This window comes from Panthera pardus, unplaced genomic scaffold (genome assembly GCF_024362965.1).
Source record: "Panthera pardus isolate Hobbes unplaced genomic scaffold, ASM2436296v1 HiC_scaffold_6, whole genome shotgun sequence".
In the NCBI taxonomy this organism is placed as follows: Eukaryota; Metazoa; Chordata; class Mammalia; order Carnivora; family Felidae; genus Panthera; species Panthera pardus.
Window position 1 is genome coordinate 92,345,308 of NW_026526991.1, and position 21,716 is coordinate 92,367,023.

The 21,716-nt window shown below is 43.9% G+C and overlaps 1 protein-coding gene across 2 annotated transcripts in view; it reads right to left on the reverse strand.

The window, feature by feature from the left end:
- Positions 1-5,854: 5,854 nt before the first annotated feature.
- Positions 5,855-21,716, reverse strand: part of PTPRO (protein tyrosine phosphatase receptor type O) — a 239,493-nt gene continuing 223,631 nt past the window's right edge. For both annotated transcript variants that reach the window (XM_019452080.2, XM_019452079.2), the window contains 6 exons: positions 21,530-21,664; positions 20,105-20,227; positions 15,180-15,334; positions 12,972-13,107; positions 8,126-8,246; positions 5,855-7,139 (listed from right to left, as the gene is read on the reverse strand). In XM_019452080.2, coding sequence (XP_019307625.1) covers positions 8,142-8,246; positions 12,972-13,107; positions 15,180-15,334; positions 20,105-20,227; positions 21,530-21,664 — 654 coding nt within the window. In that variant the 3' untranslated portion in view covers positions 5,855-7,139; positions 8,126-8,141. The remainder of the gene's footprint in view (positions 7,140-8,125; positions 8,247-12,971; positions 13,108-15,179; positions 15,335-20,104; positions 20,228-21,529; positions 21,665-21,716) is intronic.

Sequence of the window (21,716 nt, forward strand, 5' to 3'; positions counted from 1 at the left end):
GAGCGGTGTCCCCAGGGGCGTCTGCTCACTCCGAGCCTGTATTCTTCAGTCCACCCAGGAGGGTTAACTCGTAACTCTTGCATCTTACAGTTTGTACAGATCAGCTTCTTTGTCTTCGAAGAAGTGGTCGGCTTTTCACACATTGTTTTATGCAGTGAATTTGCACAGCTTGCCTGCCCAGTTACAGACGTTTTCACTGAATGAGAATCAGGCCGTGGCATGGCTTTGCCTCGAGTGGGGGTTCTGTGCACCCAGACGCAAAATACACACTGTTGACGCACTGGGTAGTAGAAAGTCAAAGTAGAAAGTCAGGCCCAGACCATCCAGGACTCTGATCTGGAGGACCAGCTCCTGCTTCAGCACCACATGCCTATGACCCAGGAGTCCACACTGGGTCACAGGCTGCATCTCCTTTATATTCTGAGGTTTGTGACTGTGTGTGGTAGGAATGGAGGTGGGGGTTCACTTGTCATCCTGGGGAAACTAACCCAGCCCAGTTCAGGGACCAGCTCCAGATGCTCTTACCAAATCTCTTCAAGAATTCCAAGATGGCCCTTGGAGACTGTGGGAGGTTTGCTTGTCCCCGCCAGCTATGCAATATGCTGTTTCTCCTGGTATTGTTTTCAGCCCCACCGCATGTTGTTTCCTTTATCTTCTTGAAGCCCTGTGCTACCATAAAGCTACCATCACCGTGCCTATTTCACAGATGAGATAACTGAGTCACAGTCAGGCACAGAATCTCAGCTCGAGTCTCTCTCCATCTACAGCCCCTTGTTCTAAACTGCTCCACTCTGCGATGCTGCTTCCCAAATTCACTCACAGGTTAAGGGCGGGGGGGAAGTGATCCAGTTTGGTTTTGGACATAAAGGGGCCCTTCGAGACCATTCTGTTTTCTATTTGTAAAGGCAGTAGTGGTTGCCGTGACCTCTCTGTAGTTTAAATGGCCCTTTGGACTTTTTGGTATTCGTAGAAGTGAACAAAAATACTCTGTGCCAGCTGGCTTTGAACTTCTAGCCGCTGCTCTGGAACCTACCGTGATGTACAAGACACGAAGGCACGGCTGGCTGAGCTTCACCTCCCTTGCCGAGCCTCACGGCCTCCTGTGTGTTTGGGCTTTTATTGGTTGGAAACCACGGTGGGGCCTGTTGTTCACAGAAACCCTGGACTTTGATTCAGAGTCAATAGCTTCATTCAAGGCTAAAAACCTCAAGTGGGGTTCCTATATAATGGTCTTGTTATAGGGTTTAAAACAGGGTGACAAAGAGGAGAGATCTGACGTGGGGGAAAACCACTTTAGAGAAGAAGGCATATATTTCCATAGAAAACTTTATTAAAAGAACCATCATTGCTCCTGTGGCCTTTTCCTGAGCACTTGTTTGCATTGTGGGGTGACCTTGCTCTGCCCTGTTTCATCTCTCACCTGCCTTCTGGGAACTTTATTGGGAAGTCCACACCACTGCCCAGGAAAACTCCCACGGTAACTGAAGCCACACACAGTTGTAAAGCATATCCTGGTGCTGCCATATTATTTAAGAGCAGGGTGACAGCCAGAGCTGACGATACCATAATCACTGTGAGAACACAATGGAAATGTGTTACTTGGTCACATCATGAGTTGGTGCAGCAGGCATTCATTCCTGCTCCAGGTAGTGATTTGGGGCCCCAGCTTCCTTCTGTATTTTTGGCATCTCCATCTTGATCTGGAGGGATGGAAATAGATAGATGATAGATAGATAGATAGATAGATAGATAGACAGATGGACAGAGGTGGAAGGTTGCTCCTGGGTGATCATCAGGGGTCACAGGCCAAGGAGTGGAGTTTAGCATTTCTGCCTATCTTGCCTTGGACAGCACTAATTACAAGTAGCTGGAAAATGTAGCCCCAATAGGCTCTGTTATGTTTGCAGTAACAGGAAATTCATTGCATTCTGCTGAATAACACATGAGCTGGAGCTGTCTGTGGAGGCTCGGAAAGAAATTGTCACTTTAGAGTCAAGTGAAAAAGAAAAGTTTCAGAAGGCAGGATTTGAGGTTAGGTTACTCACATGGGCCCTGGTGAATGACACAATGGGTTTTCTGAATGCTTGCTGATCGCAAAATGAGTGTACATCATTAGTATTTCTTAATATAGTTCAATAGTCTTTAATACTTTAATATGGCAGTGTAGTCTTTTTTGGCCCTTCGAGAAAACAAACACCTATCCTGCTCTTGAGCCTGCATTGGATGCTTTATGTTTTCCTATCACAGCATCTGTAACACTTTGTTGCCCTTAGTTTCACTTCAAATTTCCCCGAATAGAATGTAAATTCCTTGAGGTAAGAACCTTGTTTCATCCATCTTCACAGCCCCAGTGTCTCGTAAGGGATGTTGAGTAAATAAATCATTTTTCGAGAGGGTTAGAAATCGGCTGTTTCTCAAATTGAATGGCTTGAAATTAGGTCTCTGTCCCAAGCAGCTCTGGACTCTAGCACTCACACAGCACCTGCCCTTTTACCAAAATGGGGAAATGACTTGGGCTTCAAGCCTATATCCATGAGAGGCACAGACTCCTACATCCTTAGTGTCAGTAAAGTCCTTAGATGTGCAGACAGAGGAAGGGAATGCTGGTAATGTTTTCTGACAAATGAAGCGATGGACTGCCTGGTGAGGGGGCAATCCTACATACTGGAAGGGTTCAGTAGAAAAGAATCCGCCATCTTCCAGGGAGATATATGATAATTCTCATCAAGGAAGAGGGACTATGTCACGGTCTGTGGTGACTGATGAGCAACAAAGACGATGGGAACCTAGTATTGCTGTTCTATAAACCATAGGGGAAAAGCCCAACACCATTATCCTCACTGGCCCCTCATTGCAGAAAATATATTAAGTTTTGAGATATATAAGTGAAACATGTTGAAAAAGTCTTGACTGATGTTTTCTTGGTCCTTCCAACAACGACAAAATTGATTCCATGACATATTTTTAGAAGATAGCATATGGCACCGTCTGTGCTTACGATGGTGCCTAGCCTATTGCACGGGGTCAAGAAATCTTTCCTTGGTTGGTTGATTCATTCAACATGATTAGGTAAACAAATATTTGTTGAATTAATGATTGAATAAACAAAGGAATCTTCCTTTACTCCGGGCTTAACAGTCTCACTTTTCTCAAGTCTTGTAATTTTGACCTGTTGTTTTCCACATCCCTAATGGTTCTGGTGACTGCCTTGGACAGCCTGCAGTTTCTTCTTCTCCTTCTTTTTTTAAAAATGTTTATTTATCTTTGAGAGAGAGAGAGAGAGAGAGAGGGAGAGAAAACACGGGAGGGGCAGAGATTGGGAGCCAGGGTCCGAAGACAGAGGCCACCACAGGATGCGGGGCTCGAACTCACGGAACCGTGAGATCGTGACCTGAGCTGAAGTCGGACGCTTAACCGACGGAGCCACCCAGGCGCCCCTGGACAACCTTCAGTTTCTTAATGTCCCTGGTGATACGACTCCCCGAGCTACACACCGTACCCATCTTTAACTGAGGGCCCCACCGGGATCAGGCCTTGCCATTGCATGGGCTGAAACTGACAAAAAGCCTCTGGCTGTTCTGGGAGGCCCAGTGTCAGAGATGTCATAACTTAAGTTGTTTTTCAAATGCGTCAAATGCTGTGAAAAACTAGGGGTAGGAGTCTGCATATGTTATGTTTTGGTCGCTTTATAACCCCTTTGGCCAAAGTAGATGTTATATTTAGTCCCAGGCATGGCCTCTGGACTCTGAGCCTGTGCCGAACACCAGGCTAGAAAGCTGTGAGCCAGGAAGAGAGCCAGCTAATTTGAGGCACATTACATCAGACGTTTCCTGAGGTGGAAAGGAAGGCCTCCTTGCTAGAAAGCAGGGAGGATTTTGGCTCTTAGAGATTGGATTCAGTAACTTTAACTCCTTGGCTAAGGGCCAACCCACTAGCAAGCAGCTATCATATGGTCTGCAAAAAATTCAGATCCAAAGTCTCCAGATCCTGCTTTATATGTTAATACCACACCTTCCTTGAGAGATGGATTGCCTCTGGGGGAGTGGGAGTGGGGGGGGAAGGGCAGGGACAGCTTTTATAACAAAAGACATTAGAAAATCTGATAAAAGATTTTATAAGAGATTAAAATAATCTTACTAGCTTCTCTCATTTTAAATTTGGAAGGGTAACATTGACTTTGTACTGGAAAATTTATAAGCCTTGAATCAAAATGCTGTCCTAAAAAAATGTTGTAATTTGTCACTTTTCTTTTTCCTTTTCAAGTTACATAAAAGCATGTGTGGTGGTGGATATGTTGGTATTAGACATTAAATTTATAAATTAGGCCTTCATGGTAGTTTCTCAATTAACTTCAGAAACTGACTTTTGCAGTGAGGAAATCTGATGTCAATAGCACTCCAAGTTAAATATTTTGTGACGATAAAGTCTTCCTCTCTGTACCACGTAGGCTAGTATGAACTGCATGTGCTAAGCACCTCTATGTTTAGAAGGTTGTAGCACGACTCAGATGATTACAAAACAAAACACCTTATTAATAATACAGAGGCCCTGGCAGCCTCCGCTCTGAATGCTCACACTGAGTCCTGGAGTGAAAATGAAGCTGCTTAAAATGGTTTTAGGGTACCTGAAGGGACGAGATACAGAGCATCTTTGGGTGAATTATCATGCTGATACTCTTTATACCTGAAAAATAGAGAGCTCTGAGGAGGTCACTGCTACAGTTGGTGAACTGAGATTCAGGAGAGGCAAGTTCCAAAGGCATCTGTTGGGATTAAAATCTAAGACTTCTCGGGCGCCGGGTGGCTCTGTTGGTTAAGCACCCGACTCTTGATTTCAGCTCAGGTCACGATCTCATGGTTCGCGAGTCAGTGCACAGACTGCTTGGGGTTCTCTCATTCTCTCTCTGCCCCTCTTGAGCCGTCTTGCATCTCTCAAAATCCAAGCCTTCTGATGGATGGATGCTTTCCCCACTCTAAATTCTATAGTTTCAGGAGCACCAGCATACCAATGGACAAAGTGACTGCTGGGGAGACCCCTGAGGGAGCCATCTGGAAAAGTGCTTTCGTGTGCCCTTTCTGTGGTCTAAACTCTTGAGTCTCCAGTCTAAACTCTGGATACTTCATTTTCTCTTTTGGGAAAGTTGATCTGGTACTATTTGATCCCTACACTGAAGGGGTGCTCAAGAAAAACATGAAATATTTATGAAGTGCTTTAAGTTTCAGGGGAAGTAATATTCCAGCCTACGAAAACGAAATGGATTCCGGCTTACCCATGCACCTTATCGGCTCATCCAAGTTTGCGCACGTCACTCCTGACCTGTCCTTGTGTGAAAATCTAAGGATGTCACACATACACTCGCCACCTTTCTTTAGCCCTGTGTGTTCCCGCGAATGGAGTGGGTGATACATTATTAACATGTCCAAGAAGGGAAATGAAGAGGTAGGGGTGAGAAGAGGAGGTGGCAGCAGGGAGGCGAGAAGGAGAGGAAAGGAGGTAAGAACTGACAATGCCTGAGGAGCCCAAGCTGTTAACCTGCAGGGTGTGGGCATCTTCTGCTGTTCCCCCTGCAAGGTGAACCTGACACTCGCTGGCCAGGTCTTGCACAGAACGGTGCCAAGGTCCGCGGTGGCCAGGGCTCCTCGGTGACGAGAGACAGTAGGGTGTGGAGCTGTTCACTTGGCATCCTTCACCACCACTAAGGTCACCGATAAAATATTAAGCTGATCCTGGGTGCATGGCTTCATGAAGATGATCGGGAATGAAGGGAAGCCAGGGCGAGGGGCAGCCATCAGATCAGATGCACAGAGGAGAGCACGCACGCGCACGGGGAGGCAGGACAGCCACGTTGCCACAGTGAAGCAGTCAGCTTGTGTTTACTTTCCACTCAAAATGTTTTCCTTTGTATATCCATACCATCACCTCTTGTTTTTTCAGGAAGTGACACAAAATAACAGGCTTCACAATGCCGTCAAATGTCACAATGCACAGTCATGTACTGTAATTGTACAAAATCGGAAGAATAAAATGTTACTAGTTAACACTGGTTAAAATGAAACGGACAACCAAAAATGAAACCAAACGAAAAGAAATCAAACGCTGGAATCCATAGAAACGCTTGACAATATTACCCAAAAACGCCGCCAAATAATTGTCCTAGCATGCTGCAGCTCATTGCCATAACTTCATAAGTTCCCAGCTCTTTGGGGGAAAGAAAGTGCGTTTTCACAGCCTACAGTTCTCAAAGAAACAGCTTTCACATGTATGCAGGTCAACAGATAAAGGAATGCAAACTCCAGGCACCAAGGTTGCTCAGACAGCAGTGGAGTCTAAAGAGTCCTTCTTAAAACCATTCTGAACCAGATCTGATTTGTTGAAAAAGAATCTGGAGGGTGACATTAGTTGAAGAGGGCCAAGGAAAAAACACTTAGCTGTTAATAAGGAAGAAAACCATCAAGAACTAGAACAATTAAGACTTAAATATTTTTCCTACTCTACTTTGAAGCTGAATTACAGCTCTTCATATTTGGAAAAGATATGCAGTTGATCCGTGGGTACAACCCCTCTCTCTTCCCCCCTGCACCCTCCCCCCCTCCTGATCCTGCATCTGAATGTCGGAGTACAGATTTTGCCAGTTCAATTTCCGTGAAGCAGAATTACGGTTTCCTCATGTGTGGCCATGCCGCTTTTTAACAATGAGGTATAATTTGATACTAACAATGCCTGTTCCCTCTTGGGCTACGGGCTTGATCGGTCATGTGGGTAGAAAACAATTCAACTTCCTGATAAAATCACACATACAAAAATTATTGCACTTAGAAACAACAACAACAAAAACTCAGCCCAACCAGCCAAGGGCCAAGAAAACTCCTCTTCGGAAGTGCTGTGCTTCCTGCCCTTTGCAGAGCGTCTGGACCTTTCTGGTGTTCGGTTGAATGTGGTCCGTTATTCAATGTCCAGAAGTAAAAGAGTCCAAAAGACACTGGAGGCTCTTTAAGGCTAAGTCTTCCCGGTGCTTCAATGAGATAAATTATCTCCTTGGCCACATACTACAAAGCAGGGGCTCTTCTTAGCAAAATGGCTAGCAGCGCCCCTAAAAAACTCTGGAAGCAAGGGAGGATGGGTGCACACCATGTCCTGTCCTGGTGGGGGGGGGGGGGGGAGTGGGGATGGAGAGAGAGAGAGAGAGAGAGAGAGAGAGAGAGATTGAAAGAGAGAGTAAGCGGTTTGGGAGGGTCAAGCCACACACGGACAGCTCTGTGACATAGGTTTATCTGTACATCTTTCTCTGTGTAAGCCTTTCCTGTGGATCTAAATATCTTTCCCTTTTCCACAGATTTGTCTCTGTCTTAGTCTTTATCCTTCCTGCCTCTTCGGGCTTTCTGTCTTTTGATGGATATGAAGGTAGAATGCTAATCTTACCTTGCTACCCACTGGTCCATACGCTATTTATCCTTCCATTTTCCTGCCACAATGCACAGCTACCTTCTCCACACCCTGTGAATGGTCCCCCCACCCCCACCTCAGTGTAGTCAGATACATTTCACGCTCCGTTTACTGACTTGAATTGGCATATTGTTACTTCAGCTAAGATTACTTACACCTCCCAAATCTGATCTCCTGGTCGAATTTGAGCACAAGGCACCAACTATGTTACTAATGTTTTCAGGAAGCTCTCAGGAAAATGTTCACATAATGGATGAGATCAAGGCATTCTTAAACTCCACTATTCTGAGAATATTGCCAATACTGTTTTTCTTCTCTGGGATGTGTGCTCCAGCTCACGTCTTTTTTGTAACTAACCCCTCGTATGACCCTTGTAATCAATAAAACATTTGCACAAAATATCTAGATAGAGTTGGGTGAGAGTATCCTGACATTTCGTGCATGGATCCAACATCAGAACAATTTAAGGTTCAGGTGGAGAGAATGAAGGTCATGTCACAAGGAGTTGCTGAAGCCCCTAATGTCACACTTACCAACCCGGGTACATGGAAGCTCTCAGATCTGCAATGGTATTAATCTCGCCCTATGACCCCACTTGTGGGGGCAGAATCCATACAACTGGTGACTGCTGCCTTTTGTTGTTCTAAGACAGAGTGCCCGTGATGGCCTTTTCTCTACTTACTGCTCCGGGTTCTGAACTAGGACTTGCTAACATTCTCGTAGATGACGTCACTGATGCAGAACTGTTGTTTCTTCTTCGTCCACATCAGCTGCACACACTGATGGATAAAAATGTACTGCTCCTGGTGCATAGGACAAAAACGTGTTTCAGAACAAGATATTTTTGTGCAAACACGTTCGAAGACAGACTATTTTAATCCTATGGCAGGATTAAATACCATGATGTCAAAAAACAATTTCCATTATTTCTGAAATAATTTTATCACTAGGAAATCCAAGAGAATCCACTGTAAAAATATTCTGATTAATAATAGAGTTTACGTAATCACCGCTTAATGCTAAAGAAAATGTCCAATCGATAAATCATGGGCCTCTTTTGAAAAAGAAAAATAGTGTATCACTTCATAATATGCACCAAAATAAAATCCAGGAAGTTTACTAAATTAAGCCATAAAAATATAGGGGGGGAAATATAGGTTAATTTTTGTCTGATTCCTTTTAGGAAGGACTTTCTAAATTTCAAAACGATGTAACAAATCACAAATGAAACTTTGAAAGTACTGTATATGAAACAAAGTGAAAAGAATAAAATAAAGGTCAAACCAGAAACTGGGAGAGAAAATTATTTTCTAGAATTATGACGAAAAGTCGATACCTTTACTTTTCTTTAAAATTCCTCCAATCAGTAACACACACACTTAAACTGGCAAAATATATCGACAATTAGACCAAATATTCCTAGAAGGCAGGGACTGTACCTTTTTATTCCTAATGTCTAGCACTCAGCTTGTGCTTAGTAAATATTTTCTGAAGTAAACCGAGGAAATATTAAACCATAAGCAAAAAATGGCGACATAATAAAAAATTGTAAATTAAAACAATTGTTTTTCATCCATGACGTGAGCAAAACCAAAGGGGAAAAGTCACATTCAATGATAACTTGAGTTTGTTGAAGCTGTCGTTTTCATCTGTGGTTGGCAGAGGTATTATTAATAAAGTGCTAATAAGTGACACTCTGGACGCAGATAGTAAACAAGTGGGAAAAGACCCCAATTAATGTTCTATAAAAAGGAGAATGGTTTAAATAAGTTACAGCAGATCTACACCGAAACACTAGTCAGTCTTTAAAATGAGATTTATAGAGTTTTGGATAATTTGGGATGATAGATACACAGAGCAAAATGTTAGGTGGAAAATTAGAATGTAAAATTAGCATATGTATATGTAGCATCGAAGCACAACTGGATGAAAGTTATACTTGACTGAAGATGGAGATGAAATGCATCAGCATATGGAGAGTAGCTGTCTTAGTGCCATGAAATCAAAGAAACTTCATGATCTTTCTACTGTGTCTTCATTGCCTAGAGTGTCTCTGTAAGTAATACCATTAGAAATAACCTTGAAATAAAAACCAGTCGTGGTATTCGCAGGATTTAAGGGGTCTTTTGTACAACTTTATAAAAGATAGGTTAATGCTTCAAACCTCACTGAGTTGATACCTAAGCCCAATCTGTATTTTTCAACAAGCTTTGGAAAAAATACATTCCCTTATTTTTTAAATGTTTTTATTATTTTTGAGAGAGAGAGAGAGAGAGAGACCCCAAACAGGGGAGGGGCAGAGAGAGAGGGAGACACAGAATCCATAGTAGGCTCCAGGCTCTGAGCTGTCAGCACAGAGCCTGACACGGGGCTCGAACTCATGAACCTGAGTTGAAGTCGGACCCTTAGCCAACTGAGCCACCCAGGCGCCCCCTATATTCCCTTATTTTGTGATAATATCATCAATAACTGGCTACTTCTTCTCATTATCACACACCACTCTGTTGTTTCTGGTGTTGTGTAAGGCACTGGGCACAGTTAAGGCCAGAAACTGCCTGGCTCTTCAGTGTGTAACTATTCAGTGGCCAATCTTGGGTGTCAAAAAATTAAAAAAAAAAAAAAAAAAAAAGTAGACAGACCACAGGCAAAGTAAATAAAAGACTATTTACAGACACATCCTTGAGGGCCCCTGAGAAGTCTAAGCTGCCGATCAGGAGAATGGCTGCTCAAAGCAAAGCCGTCACTGACCTCCAGGGAAAGCCTATTAGAAGAAAATCAAACAAAACGTTTGATAAAAATAGAAGAGAGCCCAGGAGAGGGGAATGCCATCCATACAGAGCCCTTTACAGTTTCACCGTGCTGGTCTAGGTGATATTTCCATGATGTGTGCTGTACGATTCACAAATGCATCATTCACATTTTACAGATGATGGAGGGCCTGTGAGAGGTGAAGGGGGTTGTACAGAGGCCATGCTGTGACCCAGGCCCTCACGGGGTCTCACCCCACCACCCCTACTCTCTAACTGCCCTTCCTGCTCTTGTGGAGAGGCCCAGACCACATGCCCGGTCAGTTGAGAAAAGGCAAGAGGGCATGTCAATGCTGCAGACCATGCAGCATGTTGCCGGGACGTGAAATGTGCATCTCAGGACACAGCTGTTTTATCGGTAACTTCTGCAATTGCTCGAGTGGGGCGGGGTGGTGGAATGGAGATGGCGGGTAGTCTAGAGGAGGCAGGGAAATTAGAAACCAGCCACGGGAGGAAACCCGGTACACAACACGCAGGCGGTTTATAGAGAGAGAATCCAAACTGGCCTCTTGAAAATCATTAGTGTCAACGGGGTACTGTGGGATGATAAAGCTGAAGAAAATAATTGACTCTGCTCCTTACGTGTTAACATCAGTCAAGTAGAAGACAGAAGGTCTGGGGGGTATGAACAGGCTCAAGAAGGATGTTAGGAAAACCCTAACATTCAAAATACAGGCTGAACCATGATGAGCATAGAAGCCATGAAAAATAAAGGTAAATGGACAAGATGTTTCAGACGTAACTAACAAAACCGAGACAAATAAATAACTCCAACTAGAAAGCATCCATTGCAGAATCCTGAGGGAACTCAAGAAGCTGGAACAGTTGGAAAAAATCAGTAACCTGTGGTGACCTCCGCCTCTTTTACTGACTGAGTTTTCCCACAAGAGTTCAGGGAAGGGATGCTGTACTTTAAAAAGACCGTTTCCCTGGAGATGTCAACCTAAAATGCTGCCCCAAACAAAGAAGCCAAACAACCAAAATGTGGGGCCAGAGCGTTAGGGAGAAAAACAAAATACTTCCTCAGCTCTGCAGAGAGGCACATGGAGGCTGCTCTAGTTTTGCGCGATTACCACATGCGAGGAAAGATAATGGTGCTGAGAACTGGATGGAGGGTCGGCCATGTGAAGGTAGTTTTTAAAAGGGGATTAAGATTCTGTAATTGGGAAAGCCATAGGCAAACAGGCTATAATCAAAGTCTATAAAGTTATAAGAGGCATAAATTAAGTCAATGGGGCAGACAATTCATCACATCCAAAATACTTAAAATAAGGAGTGGCCCTTTGAAGGCTGGGGATTACTATACATAATGGGGACATTTTAAACCACATATGAGGATGTAAATTTATAGAAGTGGAAACCAAAAATATGGACCGATTCATAAAGCACTGTTTAATCACTAGGTAGTGGGCTTCTCTGGGGAACCAGCATATTTCAAGCTTACGATAAGGAGGTAATATTAGTTCACATCCCCACCACTGTAAATTAGAAGGCAGCAGAGTTGGGATGTGAGTGGGTTCAAGGAAGTGAGGAAGCAAACACATCATCAATGAGGCACCTGCGTGTGAATGGGTCACTCTTTCCAAAGTGGTATGATCTTGCTATAGCTCAGAAATAAATACCATCCATCGGCTGTGTCCAGCCTTGGAAAGGTGGGAGTGGGGAGGCAGGAGAGCAGAGGCAGAGGAGAAAAACCGGGCACTAACAGCAGCCATGGCTGCACGCTTTTTGAGTTAGACTGACATCTAGTGGTGCATCGTAGAAAAAGCAGGAAAAAGACTAAGGCGGCATTTAGGCTGGAAATGGAATACGAGGTCAGGCCTGGTTGTGTTGTACTCTACAAGCATTCCTCTTGCACACCCCTTGGGGGAAAAAAAGGGATTATTGTAAGCCGGAAGCTAAGAAGTCGCGACTATGGTTTGGTGATTAGGATCAGGAACAAGCTATTGTGCGTAGGCTTCGGGGCGCCCCCAGGTGCACACCTGTTGCTGTTTGGAGGCAGTGTGTGTTGTGTGGTGGCAGCGGCCCAGGGCTGCCACTCCAGCCAGGGTGCATTCTGAGGCTTGCAGGGAGGAGAAGGCTTGGCTGAAGAGGAGGAGGAGGGAGCATATAACACAGCTGGATATTTCTGGGGGATGTTCCCTTGTTGTTACAATGATAAATCCATTCATTTAGACCAAGGGAACTGGCTGCACTGCTAGGTTGGGAGCTGGAAAGCCTTAAAATCATAAGGGGGACAGGAAGCATAAATCAACCCTTGATCATCATCAAAAGTGCATTGGGACAGAGGGTTATGGAGGACAAACTAATGCCAAACTAACTGAACCAAATCTAGCATTTCAAGTATGAATTAAATCGTATCAGTTCCACAGTCCCCACTCGGTGGCATTTACCCAGATTGGCTGTCACCTTCACTGAACTCTCAGTTTGTTCAAAGAGGCTTTATTCTATTATAGATATCATAGATACATCCACGTGCTCTGGATTATGAAGGGCATATGATGCCAACAACAGTGCCAGCTCTATGCACTGAAGAGATTGCTAGAAGCTAGTATCTTTTTTTTTAATACCCTGAAGCAGTTTGAACATGCACAATAAAAAACTGGGACTAGTGGATGCAGAAAAAAAAATGGACACAACAGTTTTGAAACATGAGATTGAATAATGAGAAGTTTCTCATTCCAGGGCAAATTTGAAAATGCGTATTGATTCTGCTCCTACCTCCGTCTGCACCATAGACATTCGGTATGATCGCATTTCGGACACCAGCCCTAAGATGTCGACAAACTCGTGATCCCGAATGTGCTGCAGGAGCCTGTCCAGGGCAATGAATGTTCCTGTCCGTCCCACTCCAGCACTGCAAAAGAGTGTTCAGACAACATATTCCTCAGACATATTCCTCTGCGCTGTTGCAAACAAACTGGCAATTTAAATCCCACCCCCCCAAACTACAGGTGGCACCACTGAGAAAAGGGAAGAACTCCTGAGAGTATTTTCCTAACCGATTTTGAAGCGTGCAGTTGTGGTCCGGGGTGTCATTCGATGGCACATTTCTGACTATCCCTGCCACCTTGCTTAAGGAGATGTGGGTCTGCACTGCCTCACACACACCCCCTCTCCCGCAGGGCCCTCTGCTTCCGGAGGAAAGTGATGATTCCATGTAGAGCCTGTTGGAGAGCTGATACACATAAACAGTTGCAGTGTTCTGCGTAACCTCAGAGTTAGGCACACACACGCTGCTGGAAAGTCGGCTTGAGATGCCACACGCCAGCTCTAGCTCTGGGGCCATAGCAACTTGTGTGCCGTCAGGCCTAAGTTGAGTTCACCATCTCAGACCTTCCTTACAGCACACTGGCCATTCTGGTGGGTCCTGGGCCTGCTTCAGTCTCCCAGCGATCTTTTAGATAGTTGCCTCCAAATCACATTTGATATTTGGACTCAGTCTCTTCCAGTCCCCAAATCCCAGGGCTCAGAGAGCGGAACAAAGTGGGGCGAGTGACTGACACTGACCGCCGCCCACCGGCGGTCAGGAGAGCCCCCAGCTCTACATGTTCAAGTCAGCTCTTCTCTCCCAACCACTGAGAGGCTGCGGATTGTGAATTATGGTAAAATGAGAAAAGAGAAAGTCTCTGCTGGGAGAGAAATCCAACACTAGAAGCCTCGAGTTCAGAGATTGCTTTTCTACAAGACAACTCTTCCCTCCTAAGACTTACTGTCTAAGAGAAAACGTTCTGCCTCTGGGTGAGCACCCATAAAGTCACATCCAGAACTGTGGCTGCTTCCTGCTTGGAAAGGAACCACGAGTTTGACCGCGTGGTTGAGCACCTTTATTTTCTGCTCGTGGGAAGAATGGTGTTGAAACCAGATAATGTTGTCTGGTGACACCTGTGAACACGTGAGGTGAACTCACGCAAGAATATCCTCCCTGATCCCAAACTGGGTAGCTTACAAAGTGTTTTTCTTTCCGGACAGACACAGACACATACTGCTCTCTCTCTGTCCCACCCCCCCCCCCCCACACACAAACACACACACTCCCCTAGCCATTCTGGTTCACAAAGGCCAAGGTGTTAGACCCAGGATTATAGACTTATTTACTTAGGTTGACATGGCTACCAGTGCCTCCTCTAACATCCCCATTCAATTTCTATCTGTGGCATACAGTGGGAACATATTTATATCCCATGCTCTTTGGGGGTTGCATAAAAATTTTGCAACGAAATCATGTCACACTGATGGATTTTGATGGAGATTTGGTTCACTTGGTGAGAAAGAAAGCTTAAATTCAAAGATAATGTTTCTCCTAAGGAATTAGTGTGGCCCTTGTTTTTGGATAGTGTGCTAGATCATACAACCCCTTTCATTTGAGCTGTCTAGAAATTCAGAGACAATCTCTAAGAGCAATCATAGCAAATGTCTATCTTAATGAGCTGAATACTTTCATTTCTCCTTTCCCTCATCTTGCTTTTATGTCTATTAATATTATTCTGGGCTGTGATCGGCTATTTTTAATCTGCCCTTGCAGTTGGCCATGTTACAAACCACTCGGGATCTCTCATAGGCTGGGGTAATTTCACACAGCAAGCACCTAAAGGCACGACCTTTAGAGACCGTGCACCTGGATTTGAGTCCTAACCCCTCCACGTTCTGGCTGCACGAATTTGAGCGAGTCCCTTAACCTCCCCACTTCTTTCTTTCAGCTAAGAATGAGAATAAAAATATCTATCTCATAAGCTATAGGAGATAGGAAAAGCCACGTTATAAGCAAATTGTGTACCTAGTAAGGTATCAGTGAGTTGTCAATGTTATAAATTCATAATTCATTTAATCGTTAATTCACTGTGCTCAGGGATTCATGGACTGGTGGGTGATTCCCTTTATAAAGCAAAGCCTGTGGTGCCGCGACAGAAAATGTGGCTGATGAGTTACCTGCAGTGCACGATCATGGGGCCTTTGCTCTTGGTAGCTTGCTGTCGAACCACGTGTACAAACTGAAGGATACTTTCTGCAGCATTTGCTGTGGGCACACCGTGATCAGGCCACGCCGTGTAGTTGAAATGCATCACATCCTGCATCTCGTCAGCCTTTAGGAGAAAAAGCCAAAGTGAGCATTAATCTCTCGGTCCACTAGCCAGCTGGCCCGGGCCGTCACTGCAGCTCACAAGTTAATGCCATTAAGAAGTGAAAGCCATGTTCCACTCCTGGTCAGCACGCTTCCCTTTCCAGCTCTGAGGATCGTGTCTGGCACAAAGCAGGCCCTGGGGAAAAAATACTAATTGTTTAAAACTTAAAATAGTAGGATAAATCGGCGAATCCAGGCCTGTGTGGAGATGAGAGCATAAGCAGATCAGGGTGTGTATTCTGGCTCGGCCGTTTAGCAATGGCATCAGCTTTGGCCCAAAAATACCGTGGGAGGTGCTATTGGTGACCCTCCCCCATAGGGTCCCCTTTGCCAGGCTGACTGTCCCTTTTCCAGCTGCTGCTAACAGCATATGGCTCTGTCCTCCTCATGGTTGTCCCTCCACGAAGGGAAATGTCTTGCTGGAGTGTGCCTGAGAGGATGTGTTCTCCTACTGAGGGCAGTCCACAGCTACGGAGTGACCGATATTGGGGTATAAAATGCTGGCCCCCTTACGTCGGAGTGGCACATGTAACTGTAAGGTGCCGTTCATGCCCCAACACTCCCCATGGTATGCAGCTGAGGCTAGAATTCAGCTGAACCCACAGCTGTGCCTGGCTCCTTCCCTGCCCTGTCCTCTCCTGCTTCCCTTGCTCCCTTACAGTTTTACCCAAGATCATACTTGCCATAACTCACCAATAGGACAATCCCGGTCTTAGGCTCTGACCCAAGACAAACTGGCTGAACAGCAGGTTTCTCATACCTAAGATGCGTCTTTTTAGATGTTAGAGTACAATACGACCTATTGCAGGGGTTATGGGGAAGATTAAGTGTGCTCATGTCTGTGAAGGATGGACCTGTCAGATATTAGCATCACCACTACTCCATAGTTTCCACCACTCTCTTCCTTCCAGCTCAGTGCATTTATATGGTTGGCTCTGGGAATCCCAGTGAGTGGGTATGTTTTGTACATGTATCTTATTCATATTAACCCATACATCAAATATATTGTTGTCCCCTCTGAACTGAGTAATTATCAGGATAATTCAAGATTCACTCTTTTTAGTCTCTACTAATTTGTAAACATAAAGATTTATTCTGTTCTTGTTATCAACAGTCAGGAATATTCCAAACCCAGGCCCCAACAAAGATCTAATTCACTCCCCTTCCCTCAAACTTGGCAAGAGCCTAAAATCCCCTCAGTGAATGGAATACTGTATCATAATTTGGAAGAATTTGGCCTGGTTATGAGTTTGAAACTAAAGTTAGGTTCAGGCATTAAAGAGGAATGAATTCCAAAGAGTCAGTGGTCTTGGGTGGAGTAGAATTTGTATAAATATAAGTAAATGCATAAATAAAGCATATAAATAAACACATAGTAAGATCTGTATAAACATAAGTAAATCAGCACTCAATTAGACCCACTGTCCCCAGACACTTAAGGCTAAACATCCCAAGCCACATGCAGTACCTCCCTCACCACCTTCAAGGGCTCTTTCTTAGACACATAGAGCAGGAAGTCTGCAAAAATGTTGCCCCTCTCACTGCTGTTTTCAGGAAGTATGGCAATAAAGTAACCCAAGCATAATAAATTGTGCATAATGACTCCATTACTCAACACCATGAGGACCGAAGGATGCTCAATCAATCACTAGACAACTTTGGTTGCCCAGAAAACCTCACAGAAAATGTTAGCTCTCTTCAAAGTCTGATTATAGGCTTAGTTCAAAGGCTTGTGCATTGTAGGCATATATGTGTGTGTGTGTGTATATGTATATGCATATATATAATTGATCTGAAAATGTCTCCAGCTAAAATGAGCAAAGTGGTTCCAAAATAGGCAATGCTTATATTGTCGTTAGTCTCTCTACAGCTGTCAGACAGAGGTATTGGGGTGATCCCTGGTCAAGCTGGATAGCAAGGCACACATCAATGGGGACAAAGTTTTGCTGGTTTTAGTTTCCAGTTCTTACTCAGTTCATGCCAAGTTTTTAAGCACTGGACAGTGAAAAACTGTGTGCTATGGTCATTTTCCTCCTTTCTTCGTTGAAGGAGAGAAACTTATTATCTTAGCCGTTCCAAAATCTCTCTTACCCCGATTTCCTCACTCATATACTTTTATCTGGTTGTACTCTGAAAGTTTCCACATATCAATATAGAGGGAATAAAGAAGAGTGTAAACAAAAATGGAAACAAATAGAAAAGCATATTCATTGGCAAGGCACAATGTTCTTTTAGATTCTGCATTTATGGCCAAAAGGGGGCCCTCTAGGACCAAATGCTTGTGACTGTGTCTACCGTATAAACATCTTACCAGAAAGCACTATTACTCAATATTTTATTCTTATGTTTCAAGCCCTTCACATGATTGTCATTGAAAGATAGGTCATAAGTTAAGACCAAGGACAAGAAGGGACCCCTGGGTGGCTCAGTCGGTTGTGTCCGACTTCAGCTCAGGTCATGATCTCGCTTTTCATGAGTTCGAGCCCTGCGTCGGGCTCTGTGCTGACAGCTCGGAGCCTGGAGCCTGCTTCGGATTCTGTGTCTCCCTCTCTCTCTGCCCCTCCCCTGCTCACACTCTGTCTCTCTCTGTCTCTCAAAATAATAATAATAATAATAATAAACATTAAAAAAATTAAAAAAAAAAGACCAAGGACAAGAAGCATAGTATTGATCATACAGTGATCTCTGACTCTTCCCTGCTGAGGAAACAGGTATGGGAGCAGGTGTTTTCTTGTGCTCTGCAGTTTCTTATCTCCTGAATCCAAACCTAGGGAAATATTTGTCCTACATTTTTCCAGCAGTTTACACTGGCTTCCCAGCTAAAATAACCAAAAAAGAAAGCAGGATTCAAATGGCATTCAGATTGCCAAGTATTTTCTCTGATGGAACGTCTTTCCAAGTGCTTTATTATATTTGAAATCCTTCATTCATTCACTGATTTATTGATTCCACAAAGATTTTTATAAGTGGCTAAGGGTTGGGGTTATAAAGCTTATTAAAACGGGGTACTTGCTTCCCAAGCTCACACCACACTGGGTGAGACGGACACGAAGGGAGAGAACTGCAGCCATCTCTGATGTCTTGCGATAGAGCAGTAGGTGAGACAGAGCAGAGGCGGAAAGGAATAAAGTTGTCTAGAGACTACAGAAAGCTTAACAAAGGAGGTGACATGTGAGCTGAAACTCTGTGTGGGAATGTGTTTAGGGAGGAGATGGCCATTTCAAAGAAAAGGAACAGCATGAAGCAGTCTGCTAGGGATTTGCCCAAATTCTCATTGTGACAAAAGTCATTGTTAACTACCAGTGGTTAAGAAGTGATTTAACTTGCAAATACAGTAAGTGGCTAGTTCACGAGTACTTATGCTACACTGACGGGGACAATATTTGTTTCTATTGTGCATATTAAGGGTCACCAAACATTTTCTGTCGAGGGCAGAGAGTAAATATTTTAGTTTTAAGGGTCATTTGTCTCTGTTCCAACGACTCAAGCTTGATGCAGCACAAAAATAACTCATGGGCAATATGTAAGCAAACGTGTCGCCATGTTTCAATGAAATGTTATTTGTGGACACTGACGTTTGAATTTCATATAATTTCCATATTTGGTGTGAAATATTATTTTTCTTTTTTTTTCACGCATTTAAAAGTTTAAAACTCATTCTTGGCTCATAGGTTTTACAAAACAAGCAGTGGTCAGTTTGTCCATAGCCCAGTCTTGAACCCCTGACGTATACAGTTAGGAAGTGTTGTTTCTAGGCAGAGAACATTGTGATGAGGACTTTCCTATTGAATGGTGTCCTCAACAGAGAGCACGTTTAAGCGAGTACTAGAAAAATTCCCTCCTATTTTCTGGGACTACTGTGTGTGAAGAAGGGTGATTGGTTGATAGGGGCACCCAGCCTGGCACACAAACATTGGGCATGAGCTCGAAGCCTAATATTCAGAGAAGTAGCAGACCCAGGACAAATACACTTTCCTTTTTCTTTTTTAAACTTTATTTGAGGGAGACAGAGAGAGAGAGAGTGGGAGCAGGGGAGAGGGGCAGAGGGAGAGAGAGAGAATCCCAAGCAGGCTCTGTGCTGTCAGTGCAGAGTCAGACATGGGGCTCGATCCCACGACCCTGGGATCATGACCTAAGAAGAAATCAAGAGTCGGACACTCAACCGGCTGAGCCACCCAGGTGCCTCTAGACTTTTCTAACATGCTAATATTCAGAAATCAATAGCATTTGAAAAGAGATATGGAACCATGATTAAAAAGAAATAGCTTTGAAATAATAAAAAGCCAAACCATAACAAAAAATAAGGAAAAAAGCCAAAGAAAACCAAATCCAAACTACTATATCATGGTTTAGGTGTTTAGTTTAAAATTTAAGTGTGCCTTATATATCCTAAGTATACCCATCCATAATTAGTATAAGTAATGAGAACTTGTCAATTGTAACTGGTGAGCAGTGGTGCCCTGTGTCTCCTATTGCCCTGGGCTGATCTGAGATGGAAAGGTGCAGACTTTTTATTCCATCTCCTCGGGATCTCCAGGCCAACCATTTCATCCACACAGCATTGCTGATGAAACTGGAAATAAATACACTAAAAGTGGGATTTATCTCTTGAAGAAAGCAGTGCTGCAAAGCTGGAAGAGCTCATAGTCTTACATGATGGGGGGTTGGTCTCTGACACGTCGGTGTCCCTCAGCATGGGGACAGCCACCTGAACTGGTGCTTCATGACTTACATAGTTGATCCGGAAGTGTCTGCAGGCCCAGTCTTCCCGTTCTTCCTCTGACATCATCTCCACGGTGATGTCCCCATAAGCTATGGGTTCTTCCGTGAACGGCCAGTAATGGTCACATTTCACCTGAGGTGACAATAGCACACAATCTTTTATTTATTTATTTATTTATTTATTTATTTATTTATTTGTAACGTTTATTTATTTTTAAGAGGGAGAGAGACAGAGCTTGAGCAGGGGAAGCAGGGGAGGAGCAGAGAGAGAGGGAGACACAGAATCTGAAGCAGGTTCAAGGCTCTGAGCTGTCAGCGCACAGCCCGACGCGGGGCTCAAACAGTCTTTGCAACCTTGAGATCATCACCTGAGCTGACTGTTGGATGCTTCACCGACTGAGCCACCCTGGCACCCCGCACACAACCTTTTAAAACAAACAGGCTAGGAAAGAAATAGTCCGTGCTCACTTAGAGAAAACAAAATTACAGTAAAACCTTGGACTGCAGGTAACTTGTTCTGTGAGTGTTCTGCAAGAGGAACAAACACTTCTAATAAATTTTAACTTGATAAATGAGCAATGTCTTGCAATATGAGTAGTATGTGATGCTGGATGTCACATGATCACAACTGAGCCAATGGTTCTTTCTCTCTCTCTCTCTCTCTCTCTCTCTCGCTCGGGATTGTGGGCATGGTCTCCCATGCTCAGACGCTAAGTCTCAGGCTGCGGTGTTTGGCAGAAATCAGTGATATTTCAGAATGTTGGAAGGTGCCCACACTGGCCCTAGTGTATTTTTTGTCACTTCAAAGCACATATGGACAGTCCTTTGCTTTTCTATACAAGAATAAGCTTAGGAATGCTTTGCTTCATTCTAGGTCAGGCTGCCTGCAGATATAGACCCTTTCCTCCGCTGCCTTACTGCCAGTTACATTCAATACAGTATGTGACAAGAGTTTATTCATACTGTACTGTGGTCAACATCTGTTAGTGATAGTGAAAGCCGTCCTACACAATAACCCTCCCTTCTCTGGTCTCCCTCACACCAGCCACGAAGGTTTTCAAAGGTAAGTGCAGGTTAATTTGTTATTTTTCTTTATAGTTTGTATTTTCCTTGTTATTTTGTATTATATTATAGTATTGTGATCATTTTATATGAATCTTTTTGAGTTCTGGAATAAAGCATCTGAGTTTCCATTACTTCTTATGGGAAAAGTCACATGATACACAAGTGCTTTGGATTACAAGCATGTTTCTGGAACGAATTATGCTCACAAACCAAGGTTTTACTGTACTTGCCTCTGAAGAACTGTATAGTATTATTGTGCACATTATAAAAGAAGCAAGTGGAAGTTTCTGGTACACAGTAAACACTCCAGCCATAGCCCTGGCTGGTACAGATTTTGCTGCCAGTGGGAACAGCCCCATTAGACACTTACCCTTCTTTTCTCATTACACTGAGTGAGCATGACAATAATCTGGGACTTCTGTTGTAGGACCATCTTCCAAAAGTCATTTCTGGTTTCAGGCAGTGGCCCCTGTGTGGCAATATACTCCTGGGGTGAGTTGTATCCCTGAAAGATTAAGTGACAAAGTGGTCACCAAGAAGCTACTGTCAACACCAAA